At 43.9% G+C, this 13254-nt stretch overlaps 1 protein-coding gene across 2 annotated transcripts in view; it reads right to left on the bottom strand.

Moving 5' to 3' along the window:
- LOC124234250 (trafficking protein particle complex subunit 10) overlaps positions 1 to 13254 on the bottom strand; it is a 102237-nt gene that overhangs the window by 56356 nt on the left and 32627 nt on the right. Inside the window, exons 4-6 of one of the 2 annotated variants that reach the window (XM_046651499.1) lie at positions 6864 to 7060; positions 2476 to 2671; positions 521 to 632 (exon numbers count right to left, since the gene is read on the bottom strand). In XM_046651499.1, coding sequence (XP_046507455.1) covers positions 521 to 632; positions 2476 to 2671; positions 6864 to 7060 — 505 coding nt within the window. The remainder of the gene's footprint in view (positions 1 to 520; positions 633 to 2475; positions 2672 to 6863; positions 7061 to 13254) is intronic. The other variant, XM_046651500.1, reaches the window with a different exon arrangement.

The following is a 13254-nucleotide window of genomic DNA, read 5'->3' on the forward strand; positions in this document are numbered from 1 at the left end:
TTCTCTCAAAATAAATGTCAACCAACAAACAGGACAATTATAAACTTTCTTTGTATATGGTTTCATTGTACTAATTTTGTACTTTTAAAAGAATTTAAGACATTGTTTAAAAGTTTTAAAAAAAGATGAATACCCATTACACTGGTGTCATAGAAAACTCACTGCACAAGCGCTCCAATATTACAAAGACAGCCTCTCAGGAGAAGTAAGACTCCCAGGCTTGTGCTGGCGAGGGGCCCGGAAGCAGGGGCATCACCAGTACAGAAATGACACTTTATGCCTGAAAAACGTCTTAAACATTTCATTACTTAAGATCCTTCTCAAAGTCTAAGTGACTAATTCCTAATTCTCATTTCATTTCCTACAGGAACCATTCCAGTTCCCATAGGAATCTACATGATTCGTATAAAAACATCAAATGATTTAATCATTGGTTAAAGACATGGCAGTTTCCAAACTACTGAAAAGTGGGAAAAACTACGCTGAGAAAAGAATTTGCTTCCAAAACTTCACTACTCACCCCCAGCACCAAAGTTGACAACATACTGAGAAAACAGGGCGTCCAGCTCATCATACTGCACCAGGGCGTCTTCAAACTGCTGCAGCATCTCAAAAACAAAGGCAAGTTCCTCCTGTTCACCAAAAAAAAGTTTTAAAAAAGGCAAAAACATAACTCAGTTTTGTGAAACAGTACGTAGCTACTGCAGATTACACCAGAGGAAAGCAGGCAGCATTGCGAGGAACGCTCGCACGACGCTGAGTGACAATCCACTCGGTGACCACAGCACGGCAACACTCACGCGCGCCCAGAGAGGAGGCAGGAGAGAAGTGGGAGGAGGCCAGCATTACTGCTGGAGACCCTCCATGGCCCAGCCGCAGCACGGGACACGCCAGTTCCCCTCTCATCCTTGCTATCTCCCTTGCCATCCCAGACATTTTTTAACTGGAATTCTTCCATATGGAAGAGCTGAACCTTTGCCTCCATTTACTTATTTAACCAACGATTTATTTATAGCCATGCAGACTCATGGATATTAATTTTATTCCATGGGTTAAAATCCAATTCTATCGTTATTTATTTTGTTGCACAAACTGCTCCAGCTTTGGCCATTAGGAGGCTCCTTTAGGTGCTGCTTACGTTCTTTGACGGACCTCCATCTCTTTTTGTGCACTTACTTCTTTCTGGTTCTACAACATATTCCAGGTCCATTTTGAATTCTCCTTGCCCCAGGCCCAGAATCAACTACTTCTACAGGGAGCCCTGGCACCTTTTATTGGAGAATGGAGTTTGGAAACCAAGATCCTAACACTAGGTGTGCTCATTGTTACTGGAGTCATTTTTTCTAGGCACTATCAAAGGACAGAGTAAAGAAATATATGTACGTGTGCCAACCCTCACACACACACATACATCTATATTTCTGAATTTATCTATCTACCTATCCATCTATCTATCCATCCATCCATCCAACCATGGGTTCACAGTGATACGTCAGATTCTTATCCAATTCCACTGGGTTCATTTAGACTCCCCCTTTCTTGTTTGTAACTCTTAGACACTAAGTTTACTAAGCTTGAAGGGTGGAAAGACAGGGCAATCTGGAAGGTCTGCAATGGGTCAATCACACGGAATTGTGAACATATTCCAATTCCCTACGACTACCAATCATCCAAGTACCACTAAGCATCAGAAGAAGAGAAATACCAGAATTTCTAATCAGAACTAGTCTTTTATTTATTCAAAGTGTATTATTTCATCAGCAATTAATACATATCTGATTTTTAAATATGAAAATTATACTTTTTCAGTCAAAATAGGGTGAACAAGAATAAGGGACCTTAAGAGCAGCCTTCTTGTCACCTCCTGCAGTGTTATCCCCAAATTATACTGTCACACCCCTTTGTTCAATTCTCTTCTCAAAAGAGAAAAACAGCTGAGTGTGGACTACAATTTTCAAAACCTAAACATTTTGTAAACTATGGTAAAGAAACTAGCTGAAGATGAGCTTTTTATTAGAGCCTAAGGCTATAAGACTACACCACAGAGGAAACACTCCTAGGCAGTCATCATCTCATCCCAGTGCTGGGCAGGTGGAGGGCATCTTCATCACCAGGGCCATCACCACTGCCAGGGCTCCCCTGCCTGAGTCACTCCCATAGTGGATGCCCCACAAGGCCCAAGACACTAACAAAACCACAATTAGTGTCAAATGGCCTGAGGACAAGGCCATTTCAAAATAGGCTGGATGCCAAGCTCTGAAGCGGCAGGGGAGCTGATGACGTAATTACTCAGGAGACCATCTCTGCTCTCTGCTGGACAGGCCAAGAGACTGAAACATCTGTTAGCTACTACGTTGCCTCTTAGTTTGAAAAACTGTGCCAATAAGAATTACCAGAAGAGAGCTGCCTATTAAGAAAGACAGACAGGGAAAGAGAGAAGAAGGAAACTGTCTAGTTCTATAATTAATCAAGTACCTGAACCATGAAATATTCACAAAAGCTCCAGCCTGGCTCAGTCCTCTTCTCCCTCAAGGTTCTCATGTCATCCTCAAACTTGCCTAAGTTTTTGGTAAAAGACATAAGAAGCAATGTCCTGAGTTTGGTCAGGAAGGCATTCCAGGATTCCTGAGTTCGAGAAGAGTCCTTCAAGGGGTCGGAGAGCACGACACACCTGCAGAGACATGAACGGACTATCTGGAAAATACTCTCCAAGCACAGTACCACTGCCCAGGTGCCACCATTCTCCTGGAGTGAAAACTGATTCCTTTCCTCCCCTTCCTTTCCTCCTCCCTCCTCCCTGCCTTTCTTCCTTCTTTAACTGGTGAAAGACATCAGGCAGGCAGTGAGAAATCAGACGAGGAAAAGGCCTCCTCAAGAACAGGTTTGATGCCCCATGAGCAGTAACTACTGTTCCGAGAGTTGCTGTAGAATGGACTGGAAAGGGGAGAGGGATTTATGACAAGTCTTGAGTCTTAGACCCTGCCTCCAGGGATCTCTGTAAAATAAGGTGATTATATCACACTTAGTTGCCAAACCTTGTTTTCCCTGCTCCCTTCAAAAATCTCTAGTTCCTTGTAATTGACAGGATAAAAGTTAGAATGCAATAACATGGCACATGCCGACCATTATAACATGGATCCAACCTAGGTGTCTATGGCTTGAATTCTTAGTATTCCCAGTTCAGCCCTCTGAACTTCTCACGCTCTCCTCTCTCACCTAGCACGCTCCCATTCACCCTTCAACCCCGGCCCAGCTGACACATCCTCACTGAGCCCTCCCCACCCCCCGCCCCCCAAGCTGCTCTGCCTGCTCGGCCCCCACTGTGATTACACCGCGACCACGGGAGGGCCACGTTGTAAACACCTTCTCTCTCTGTAGGTCCGTCTCTCCCACCAGACTGGGAGCTCCTCAAGAGCAGGGTTAATAAATAAGTAATAAGTAAAGGCTTAATGAATATGGCTGAACATATAGGTGTGATACAATCTCACTACAAAAAGACTGCATCTGTGGTGTAAAAATACCAAAGGCATAAAACTAAGAGAGTTTCCAATGGATTTGGAAAAGGCAACATACTCATCTAACAGGTTGGAAAAGGTAACTAACTTTATCCTTGATAATAATAATTTAGAAATATGAATAAATCTGAACTGAGAAATAATTTTAAAATATTGATGCTAGGAGCGTCAACATTTCTCCTCAGTAAATATTTCACCTGAATCACCAGCAAGTAGCAAAAAGAAGAGATTCTAAGTTTCACTGTCTCTGTGCCCCCTCACGCCCTCTGGAGGAAGGGCTAATCTGTGGAATCATAAGCCAGGAGACAAAACAGGGGAAGCAGCCCACACTCTAGCAGACCCACCAGGTGAAAGGTCAGCACCGGGAAGACAACTATCAAATCGGCAGCTGGCTGTGATTCCAGTCACTCCACCCCTCTGAGAATATTTCTGCCCCGACAGATGAAGGGGTCCAGTCAGCCCACTCCTAAGATCCCAAAGGGCTAACATGTATTTATTCAATCTATGAACTGCTGGAATCTATCAGTTCAGTAGTTTATCCTTAAGGCATTCTCAAGGACTGTAACTATCAACATTTATTCCTCACCAGACACAGAATTCTCCCTATGCCTACAGGGTGGAGTAGAAAAGGAAACAAACACAAACACCAATCATCAAAACAAAATTTTTTTTCAGGGACCTGGTGCTTATCACTCAGACGATATACTCATTATATTCTCTATCCCTCATTACGTCCTTCAGCATTTACTGTTGCCAGATCTTCTTCTCCTTTTATCAACAAGAAAGAACTATGCTTCAGAAATTCACATCAAGCCTAGATGGTTGGCTCAGAGAGGGAGAGCCCAGGCTGGTGGGCCCAATCTGGAGGAGAGCAGCGTCTTCACAGGGCCTGCTGCACGGCTGTCCCGAGGCGCAGCACAACGAGTGGCTCCAGGCTGGGTCTCTGCCAGTCACTGGGACAGCTGCTGGCACAATTAATAAGCCAACCCTCTGATTTAGCGATACTCACCAAAAGCCTGAAAAATGCACAAAACCTTTTACCGAGGAATGTTCCTTTTAGAGATTTAGCCTAAGGAAATAATTAAGGATGTATACACCATCTAAGCTAGAAGGATGTTTATAATATTGTTTACAATAATAAGTAAGCAGTAACTTATACATCTAGCAGAAGACTGTACAAATACCTTACGCGCCTTGATACTGTGAGATACCATACACTCGTTAACGATAGGGTACAGACGCACATTTACTGCTGATGGCAAAATTTTTACAACGTACTAAATGAAAAAAGCAAGCACAAAACATTATGCGTAAAAAGTCTGAAAGATACACCAAACACTAACAGTTAATATCTATTTTCCTTTTGCTTATTGTCTTTTTCTAATAATTCTACAATAAACATGTAATATTTATAATCATAAATTAAATACAAGATTAAAGTTAAAAAAAAGGTAAGCCACTTCAGGGCCACGTGTTCCGATATTTCCAAAGGCCGGAAGTTATATTACCTAATAAAACAATTGTCAATACAGACATTACTAAATTCAAATTTATGAAAACGTGACCCAGGTTTTTACATTAAAAAATGAAGTACAGATTTGTTAAAGGTGGCTTTGCAAACTGACGAAAATCAAAATGTTAGATGGTATGTTTAAATATTAAAGATGAAATGTTAAAGATTTTAGTAAGTTAAATTTTACGTATAACGAATAGTCATTAAAAGCAAGTTAGTTTTAAATAGGCTCAGCAGAAACATACTTTCGGCAATTAGATAAAAAAATAATAATGTAGGCTTAAAAGCAAGCAATAGGCACTTTGAAAAATCATACAATTTGAACATTTCATAAGTTTAGACTAATACACACCATTAGTACCAATTTATTTACTTAATAAAATCTCAAACAAATATGATTTGTTTTATTAACAACTGAAAGGCCATTTGGTTTGATTTTTGGCTCCATCTCTTGCTTCACTATGCCATGCTGGCCCACTTTTCCTTCAGCTGGTGAAACACAGCTCTCTTCCCTCCAGGCCCAGGGCATCTATTCCTTCCTTCAGAACAAAAATGTTAGTGTACCTGCATTGCAGTGAAGGAACGGACACTCAGTTACGGAGCATCTTGATAAAACGTCAAGCTGATTCCTTTGTGATAACTAATTTATGAATAACAGACCTTAGGAAAAAATTCCCAAAGTCCAGATTGCACAAAATTTCTCTAAGATAAACCATAAGCTGGACAATCTAATATTTAATTCAAACTATAAATAAGGCAAGTTTGAACATTACTATGTACTCAGTATTGTGTGGAACATAAAAACGAAGTCCACCTATGGCTCCTTCCTTAGAAGAATTGTCAGTTCGTTGGGTGGCCCTGACAAGATGCAGCCACAGAATAAAGGAGCCATGTGGCAGTGTCTGGTTGGTACTCCCAGCCACATACACTCAGGATCTCTTCCTTCAACTCCTATGCATCCTTCATTTCTTAGCCCCACTGCTGCTTTCTCAGGGCAGCTCCATTAGCCCCCAGAGCAGTCCAGCTCTCCTACTCCAGGCTCTTGCTGCACTCTGGAACCCTCCCACTGAGCATGTGTCACCATGGTGACCAAAGGTGTGGTGACCACAGATGTGGCAACCACAGTCGTGGCGAGCTGGGGGTGGAGTAATGCCTGTTTCTGCCACTAGACCACACTGTAGCAGTGCAGGGAGCAGGGTCACCACTGCACCCCCGGACCTGGGCGAGTTAAAGTGCTAAACTAGGAGAGGAAGACGGTAAATTATATAAGTGTCAGGCTGGGAATGGCATCGCCAAAGAGGAAGGACGACAACAGGACTCAGACAGGGATGAGCAAGAGGGGAAAGGAAGTCCGTGCAACAAAGTGGCCACCAGAATTTCCGAGTCACTTTCAAGTTTCCGAAGGAGAGTAAGTCAGCATTTTATAGCTTGTTTTTAGGAACCCTTAATAGGTGATATGGTAAACAAACAAAACACAGGGTTCCATAGCTACAAAACATTTAAGGAATCCTGCTGTACACAGGACTGCAGGACTTCGAGAAGCCATTCTTGTGCTAACACCCATTACCAATCTTCAGAAAGGGGACCCACTGTGTGGTCTCTTCCACGGTCACTGAGCCACTGGACCCGCCCCTCCCACGCCACACACAGGGCGTTACTGCTCACAGTTCTTTGCCTGCCAGAGCAGAAGGGGAGGGCCCTGGTCTCTTGGGCACCCCCATCACATGCTCCAGGTCAGGAACACTACAGTTGCTCAGAGTAAACTTTCATCGCTACCCAGGAGCCAGCATCATCCAGCTATCAGCCCAAGGAGGGAAAATTAAAGATACACTTACCTGTCACTCTGTTTATTACAAAAATCATTTCTTATTTTGTCCACAATAGAAGTTCGGGGAAGGATGTTGGTTTTGTTTTTTTTCTTGGCATCATTTTCAACTACCACTATTAACCAGTCCACAGAGCTATGAGCTTTCAGAACATTCTGCCACTTGGTAAGGTCGTCTTTTACTGTAGCTTTATACACTTCAGTATCCTAAAAATAAATAAGTCACTGTGAAAGCAAGTTAATCAATGCGCTTTAGTTTACAGGGCAAAACGTGTCTGATAACAGAGAACACAGAGGCCGCAGGGCCTTATGGCTCCGACACAGGGACACTCCATGTAAAGCCCAGCACTGGCCACACCTGTGGGCATTCTGGGCAGGCTCAGCACCATGCCCTCGGTGCACACGGTCCCCAGATACTCCTGACACTGAGGGAAGGTCCTCCAAAGTTATGAGGAAGAGACTGAGAGTTAAAGAGCTCGGTGAGTTGCCACAGTGACAGAGTCTACCAGGTAAGTTGGGACCTTCAAACCCAGGTCTCTATGGCCAAAGGCCCTGAACCCGAGCACTGCATGAAGCCCATCCAGTCGTGTGTCCTGCCTTGATGGCGGAGGCGAGCAGCTCCTCCTGCTGCAGGCTAGCTGTCATCGTGCTGGCTAGTTGTCACTGCAGGGCCAAGGCCATTTGTAGGAAGCCAAGGCCTGCCTCCCGGCAGTTTTCTCTGCAGCCCCTCAGCTCTCTGCAAGCCCCTAAAACCACTCTAACCTCGATGCCACTCACAGACCATGTCAGGGGCAAGGCCGCTTCCAACGCAAACCCAAGGAAAGAGCACAACCTAGTGCTTCTTGCAAGCTCTTCTGATTCCCAGGGATTGACAGAGGAGCCATCCTGGTCCTAAAAATCAATGCTCCTTCTGACTCAGAGGCCCAAACATCACCTGCCAAAGACAGCACCCCACCTGCACAAAAGCCAGTGAGTCCATCCTCAGTCCTCTTCCAGAGAGAACTGGGAAACAGGAACTGTCCTTGCTATGTCTAACTCTGTTGATAATTGCTCTTAGGCTCCGCAAATCCACTTGGCAGACCCAGAGAGAAAATCTAAAACCAAGATGCTTAATTCCTTTCAAAATTAGGCATCTAAAAACCTTTGAGAACTATAATTAATACCTCTATTTAAATATATCCTTTCCCCTCTTTTAACAGACAGATTCCTTATCATCCTGCCTGTATTTTCTCTGGATTTTTCACTCTCTTGAACAACGCTCATACAGACATGTGCTAATGTGATTATCCACGAATGAGTTAAATCTCAAATTCTATATCCAGTCCCACTTTTGGTTTAATTAATAGTGAAAAGATCCAAAGGACAGTGCTTATAATTTTAGTCTGATTTTAAAAATTGCCATGTCCTCAGTTTAAATGAGAAACAAATACAATCTGAAACGACCTTTTGCTAAAAAATTAAGATGAAAACTATCTTGCAAAAATCAATTTTCTGCGAATTCACATCCATCAGTTACGGCATCTCCTCCAGAGACTGGCGGTTCTTAGGACTTGAAGATGAGGTTTACAATGCTGGTGTGCTGTCAGAACTCCAAGAGCCCGGATACATCACACCTGGAAAGCGAAACCAAAAGGCCAGAGGGCTGGCAGCCACAGACCCCACAGCCTTAGAGTCAGTGAGCAGACACCAATCACAGGGCCCCACCAAGTCAGGGAGCCGGGAAGGGCTGTGAAAGCTCCAGGTGCCCCCCACCCGACTCCAGGCCCACCCCCAGCCCTGCTCTCCACACCAGGGAGGGACTGCTGCACCCCCTGAGGGGACACCAGTGTCCCTTCTTGGGACACTCCGCTGGGCAGTCTGCCAGGACTCTCAGGAAGAGACCTCACTGAGCAGCAGGGCAGAGTTCCCCAAAGTTCTGAGGGAATCAGGAGTACACAATCTAGCTCACCACTCACGACAGAGAGCAAACAGCAAACGTTACCAAACATCACTACAAAGACTTGGTGACTCCTCAGGAGAGGAGCCCACGCTGAGCCAGTGACATTAAGGGTCCCTAAGGAAACAAGCTAAAAGAAGAAGAACCCACTAGTGGGATGGTGGGGAAGGGGTCCTGATGGGGGACAAGGAGCAGCCCCGCCCCAGCACCAGAGACAAGCAGAGCGAGGAGGGTATCACAGAACAAGACGTGGGACCCCACGCGAAGTGATGAAGGACACGAGGTGTCCGAGGCCTAGCAGGGCAGAGAGGGCCTCCCTCTGGGCGTGACCTTGCCCGGCGTGTTGTGGATCACGTGAGGTCCTAGGAGGGGGTGATCCAGCACAAAGCGGCAGCCCCAGAGCAGAGAGGGGCACTGTGTTGTGGGGGAACGGGACTCAGTGACAGGAGAACGCTCACTGACAGCGATTGTTCGAATAAGCAAACACATGGAAGACAAGGAGTGCCTGGCTTCTCCGTGTCAGAGATGGGAGTTACCAGAATTAACCCTGTGGTGTTGGATTGGAATTGGATTGTGTGTGCGTACACGATGTGTGTGCATGCCACAAAGCTACATATGGAACACACGCAAATGTATGTGTGGACGGACACACATGCATACACATACCACATACATCTATTCTCTAGGTAAGTCCACTGTGAGGGCTCAACAACAAAGAGCACTCCTAACTCCAGATCTTCATTTCTAAATACAGTTTTCCACCAGAAAGAACCACGGCTCCTTGGAGAAACAGCTGACCCCAGAGCTTCAGCAGGGACAGGACCAGAGGACCCTGGAAAATCCTGTGTAAGGGAGTGCTAAAAGAATAAGGACATTTCAAAAGGTCACAGAGGCCAAATCTGGGACAATTTGAGCATTAAAATAAATGATGACAGGAATGAATTACACTGCAAAAACTAGAAATCAACGAGTGCATGCTGACATCAATCAGTGCACAGGACTCTCACTTCCAGATGAGACGAAGTACAGGGACCAGACTGACACAGCCACCTGAAACAACCGAAAAAAACCCCATGAATCAAGGGTTTTCAAAACCCTGGATATCAGGGGACAAAGGACAGAGATCCTCAAGAGAGGGAAATGAGGTGAGCCCGGCGAGGGGCCCAGCTGACCCCCTGGAGTTTCCAGACCACAGCACATGGCAGGGCACTGAGGGAAAGTCTGGCAGATGCCCTGCGTGGATGAGAAAGGGCCGAAGAGTCCTGGGAGACGAAGGCAGCTGACTTCATAGGAGGTCGGAGTATCCTGGAAGAGAGTGCACCAAGCACAAAGAGAACCCAAGAGGTCTGCAGAGGGGCCCCTCGAGTATTCAGCAGGGAATTGATCAGCACATGTGTGCATGTACCACCCAAAGCCATGGAGAGACCCAGCAGGCAGGACTAGACACTCACAAGGGGCCTGGAAAGGGGCCAGACTGGAAAACCTCAAGTCACTGGGTGGGGCAGTCAGGAAGTAAGGAATAACTAGGGCTGGACTGGGCACTGCTCCAGACCCATTAAATCATAAAACCAATACCTAAAAGGATCAAACTTAGCAAGCAGATTAAACAAAACTCAAGAAAACTTTTAGGATTACAAATATACCAGCATCAAACAAGATAAAATTCACAAGGTCTGGCATCCAATAAAAACTTGCCAGGTAGACAAAGAAGAAAGAATATATGACCCATAGTAAGTAGAAAAATCAGTCAATAGAAATAGACTCAGTAATGACACAGATAATAGAATTAGCAGACAAAGCCATTTAAATAGTTACTATAACCATATTTCATATATTCAAGAAGGCAGAAGAAAGACTGATGTTAAGCAGAGACATGGAAGATCTTTTAAAAAGAAGGAAAAGACCCACGTGGAACTTCTAGAGATGAAAACCACAAAGTCTAAACTGAAAAATACACTGGGTGGGACTAAGGGCGGATTAGACACTGCAAAAGAAACAGTTAGTTAACTTGAAGACAGAAAAACAGAAATTATCCAAATGAAACACATGACTGATCAAACATCAACAGCGCGTCAGTGAGCTGCAAGACTTCAAGTGGCCTAATATATAATTAACTGGAGTCCCCAAAGGAGAGAAAGGGAGAAACATAAAAAATATTTGCAGAAATAATAACCAAAAATGTTCCAAATTCGATCAAACTTATAAGGCAAAGAAGCCCAAAAAACCCAAAGCACAAGAAACATGAAGAAAACTATACTAAGGCATATCATAATCAAATTGTTTAAAACCAGTGATAAACGGAAAAAATCTTAAAACCCAAAGAAAAAAAAGACAGTTTATGTGGAAAGTAACACAACAAAAATGAAAGATTTCTCATGGGTAACAATGGAAACCAAGACAGCGGAGTAACAACTTTAAGTGTCGAAAGGAAAAAAGAACTGTCAAACCAGAATTCTATACTCAGTGAAGTAAATTAAAGTGAGGCAAAATAAAAACTTTCTCAGACATATGAGAGCTGCCAGAACTCAGCAGCAATGGACCTGCACTCTAAGACGTGAAGGAAGTCCTTCAGTGGAGGAGACGAACCCCATGGGAACTCGGGATCTGCACAGAGGACAGGGGAGCTCTGAGAATGGTCCTCATGCAGGCAGATATGAAGACGTGTTCTCTTATGCTTCATCTCCTGAAAACATAACTGACTGAAAACATAAGAGTAACAACCTCCTGTGGGGTCTGTAACACGCAGAGGATTAACACGTATGCCACGACGGCACAGCACACTGCTGGGAAGTTCTCAGCCCGCGTGGCAGTAGAACGTGACCTGAAGGTCATGACTGAGGTGGTAAGTTACTGACGTACACTATAAACCCTAAAGCAACTACTGAGAGAACATAACTAAGAGTTTTACTTTTAAATCTAAGATCCTAAACATTATCAACTTGCTCCAGGAACTTTTGCTTAAGAGATAATACTCAAAACTAAAACAAAACAAAAACCTACAACAAGAACAAAAAAACAGAGGCTCTCTATTAGAAAATGTAATTTTAGGAAAAGAAACCTCCTTCATAATGTCCACAAAAACTATATTTTTATGAAAAATGTTATGACCCATTACTAAAGGACACAAAAACGGCATAAAGAATGGAGACACAAACCATGCCCCCAGGTGGGAAGATTCATGATTACTGAAATTCTTCTCAGGTGAACCTGTAACTTACTCAAGGCAATCCCAATCAAAGCGCCTCCAGTCTTGTCTTTTTCTTTTCAACTGCTGTTCCAGTCACCTCCTGCTTTGCCACAAACCTCTACACTATGCGGTGGTCCGGAAGATTTACTCTGCTCACGAGTCTACGAGCCAGCGATTTGGTGGATAGCTCGCCTGCTCCACCTAGCGTGAGCTGTGGCGCTAGAAGGCTGGGCGCAGGGGCCAGCCCACGCCTGCTGGCGGACGCTAGCGTGTTGGCCAGGACCTGCTGGGACCGGGGCTCTACACCTCCAGGTGGCCTTCCCATGGGGACTTCACTTCCTCACACAATGGTGTCTGGGCTCTAAGAGCAAGCATACCAAGAGGACCCAGCAGGAGACACATTACCTTTTATGACTTAGTCTTTTTCAAAAGTCACACTGCCCCTTCTGCCAGGCAGAGGCCCTCTCAGATTCAACTGGAGGAAACACAGACCAGCCTCTCAATGGAGGAATGTCACTAGCGAGTAGAGAAGGGCATGTGGGATGGGATATATTGGTACAGCCATTTTGGGAAAACAAAATTTATACACCTAACAATCTGATTCTAAAATTTCTAAGGAAGAGAAAATAGCCAAGAGATTTATTTTAAAGAAGAGATACCAATACATATTATAAAAATGTAATAATTAGAAGTCTGGTCCTGGCACAGAACAGACAATGGTTAATAGAACTGAGGTGTCTAGGATATTGCGCATACAGGATGTTGGTTTAAAATAAAGGTGACACTTTTGATAAGTGGGGAAAAGACAGTCGATTATGAAATGAAGTCAAACTAATTTGCTACCCATTTAGACTATAATATTAGATCATGAAGCCCCAAATCTCCTACTACACACAAAAATAACCTGAAACTATACAGGTCCAAATATAAAACAAACTATCAAATGATTAAAAGAACATATAGGAGAAGATCAATTCTTATCTTCAGATAGACCAGGCCTTCCTAAACATGATACACTACTCAGAAACTGGTTTTTTAATTACATATTTTGCTCCATAAAAAATATATTTATGAATACCTATACAACTAAATAATAAGATCAACCACCTACAGAAAACAGGACTTACGGAAGATGCAAGAGGGTAGAACACACCAATAATAGAAGAGTTGAACATGGCACTGTCAGTTCAAGACAGGCCAAGAGGACAACACAGCAAAACAGAAATGAGCTAAACAATACAACCAGTAAGACAGCTCTTACAAACACATATTTACCAT

This window comes from Equus quagga, unplaced genomic scaffold (genome assembly GCF_021613505.1).
Source record: "Equus quagga isolate Etosha38 unplaced genomic scaffold, UCLA_HA_Equagga_1.0 73442_RagTag, whole genome shotgun sequence".
Classification (NCBI taxonomy): domain Eukaryota; kingdom Metazoa; phylum Chordata; class Mammalia; order Perissodactyla; family Equidae; genus Equus; species Equus quagga.